At 44.3% G+C, this 2,425-nt stretch overlaps 1 protein-coding gene across 1 annotated transcript in view; it reads left to right on the top strand.

Annotated features, from left to right (window-relative positions):
- Nucleotides 1-2,054, top strand: part of LOC109476892 (glycerate kinase-like) — a 2,447-nt gene extending 393 nt beyond the window's left edge. Inside the window, exons 2-3 of the mRNA XM_019777907.1 lie at nucleotides 345-607; nucleotides 952-2,054. Of these exons, the coding sequence (XP_019633466.1) occupies nucleotides 345-607; nucleotides 952-1,848 (1,160 nt within the window). The 3' untranslated portion in view covers nucleotides 1,849-2,054. The remainder of the gene's footprint in view (nucleotides 1-344; nucleotides 608-951) is intronic.
- The last annotated feature ends 371 nt before the right edge of the window (nucleotides 2,055-2,425 follow it).

Below are 2,425 nucleotides of genomic sequence, written 5' to 3'. Positions count from 1 at the left end.
AACACCAAGTGGAATGTACATATATGTTTTATTCCAAAATGTGATCCCTTCCAAAACCTGAGGGTGGCAAATGTAAAAAAGCAAAGCCTGATGACAACTAAAACATGGTAAAAACCAGAGTTCCAAGATCTCATACCTCAGGCCAAATTATGTTGACCTTTATGACTGACTGACATAATTAATGCTTCTCAATTGATCAGTTAATCATACATGTATTCTTTACCAAATGGTAGTCTTATCTTAACAAAGTAGGTTATTCTACAGGGTTCAAAATGCTTTTTCTGCAAATCTGCACTGGTGCAGGTAACATTGAAATGTACTGCCCTAATTTTACGTGCACTAAGGTGCATATGCACCCAGTATTTTGAGCCCTGTTCTTGCATCTCCCCATAAATTCCACCATTTGCCTGATGTACGCTGTTTGTGTTCAGGTGGTGGTTCTGCCCTGTTGCCCGCCCCTGTCCCGTCAGTCAGCCTACAGGAGAAGCAGAGTGTGACCAGGCTGCTGGCTGCCAGGGGGGCGACAATCACCGAGCTGAACACTGTCAGGAAGAACCTGTCCACACTCAAGGGCGGCAAGTTAGCTCTGGCTGCCAAGCCTGCACAGGTACAGAAAAGAAATTATCGGCAGTCATTTTGAATATTATGCATTACTGTCTGAGACATAGTTTTATGAGAGCCTGCATGGGGGGTAGTGATTACGAGTTACCCATATTTTCACCGCCGATTACGCTAAATTCTAAGAGCTGATTATGAACAGTTACATGTTATGGCTAATGTACTGATTACGAATTACATTGTACAATGATTTTGGATGGCTGCCTAGGGATTCTGAAGACTAACGAGGCATGATTAAACCTTATGAAAAAGGGCATGCAGGCCTTCAAATATTACTTACATGCGCTAGGTTTGATTTCTCAGACTTCATGTTTTGTTCTGGTCTCTCTGTAGGTCATCAGTTTGATCCTGTCAGACATAGTCGGTGACCCCCTTGACCTGATAGCCAGCGGTCCCACCGTCCCGGACTCCTCCACGCCGCAGGACGCCATCAACGTCATCCACAAGTACGACATCCAGGACGCCATCCCCCTGTCCGTCTGGAGCTACCTCACCAGGCAGTACCAAAGGAAGAGCAGCAAAAACCAGGACTTTTCACACGTCCAGAACGTCCTAGTCGGAAGCAACAACATCGCAGTTAGCGCCGCAAAGTTGTGCGCAGAGAAGCTGGGGTATAGGACTCTGGTCCATTCCACTTGTCTTCAGGGGGAGGCCAGCACGGTAGGCGAGATGTACGCAACCATGGCCGCACTGCTGGTTAACGTGTTTAACGACAGGGATAGGATAATTGAAAAATCGCTCTTTAACTCCCTCCTGCAGAAGTACGGCGTGGATGGTTCGTGCCTGAGGTCCGTGCTACAAGTTGCCGCAGAGGCTGAGAGCCAGAAAAAGCCGGTGTGTATCATAAGCGCGGGAGAAACTACTGTCACCCTGAGGGGGGACGGGAAAGGTGGGAGAAACCAGGAGATGGCACTTGCCACTGCTGTAGCGATGAGCAGGGACGGGAACCTCCGATACGAGCGTCGCTCACAAGTGGTGTTCATGAGCGCGGGAACCGATGGACAGGATGGGCCCACAGATGCCGCCGGGGCATTGGCCGATCCAGGTCAGGTGACCAGGGCAGACGAACAGGGATTGGCTGCCACAGAGTTCCTGGAGAACAATGATTCGTACAACTTCTACAAAAATGTCGACAGAGGACAAGGCCTGGTTACAACCGGGCTGACTGGGACCAATGTGATGGACATACAAATTCTGACAGTCTGCAGTTCCTATGATTCTAACCTTTAATGAAAGGGGGTTTCTATTGTGCTATAGTATAGATATAATAATAATACTATGTATAATGATATACCATACATTTCTTAGTTTCCACAGGACAAATGACTCAATGTAGTCATATAGGTTATGCATATGAAAGTAAGTTTAAAAGAAAAGCAGACTGGAAACCACTCGACTACTATTAACATTGTCAAATCTGCTAATAAATTAAATTAAGTGTTTACATTTGTATTTGATATAAATATTGACAAGTGAATTCTTAAAATTTGCTCAATGAAAGAAAATGCTCCATTAGTTATTCCAGATGCTTGAGTAGACACCAGATTCCATGAGATGTATTTTGATGAAGATTTTGTTGCTGCATAGTCAGTGTGAGTTTTCTTCTTTGCTTTATACAGAGGTCATGTGGCAAAACAGAGGACATTTCCTGTCAAAACACTCATTCTATTCGGTGTAAAGATACCACAGAAATAATTACATGTATAATAACCATAGACATAAACAGTATGAGTTTCTATGGTTTAATAAATCTATAAAGAACCACTTCAAGTTTCTGTGACATATAGTGAACAATGAACATGTATTC

Source organism: Branchiostoma belcheri, unplaced genomic scaffold (genome assembly GCF_001625305.1).
Source record: "Branchiostoma belcheri isolate BF01 breed outbred unplaced genomic scaffold, Haploidv18h27 scaffold4, whole genome shotgun sequence".
Classification (NCBI taxonomy): Eukaryota; Metazoa; Chordata; class Leptocardii; order Amphioxiformes; family Branchiostomatidae; genus Branchiostoma; species Branchiostoma belcheri.
This window is presented reverse-complemented; position numbering and strand designations above follow the sequence as displayed.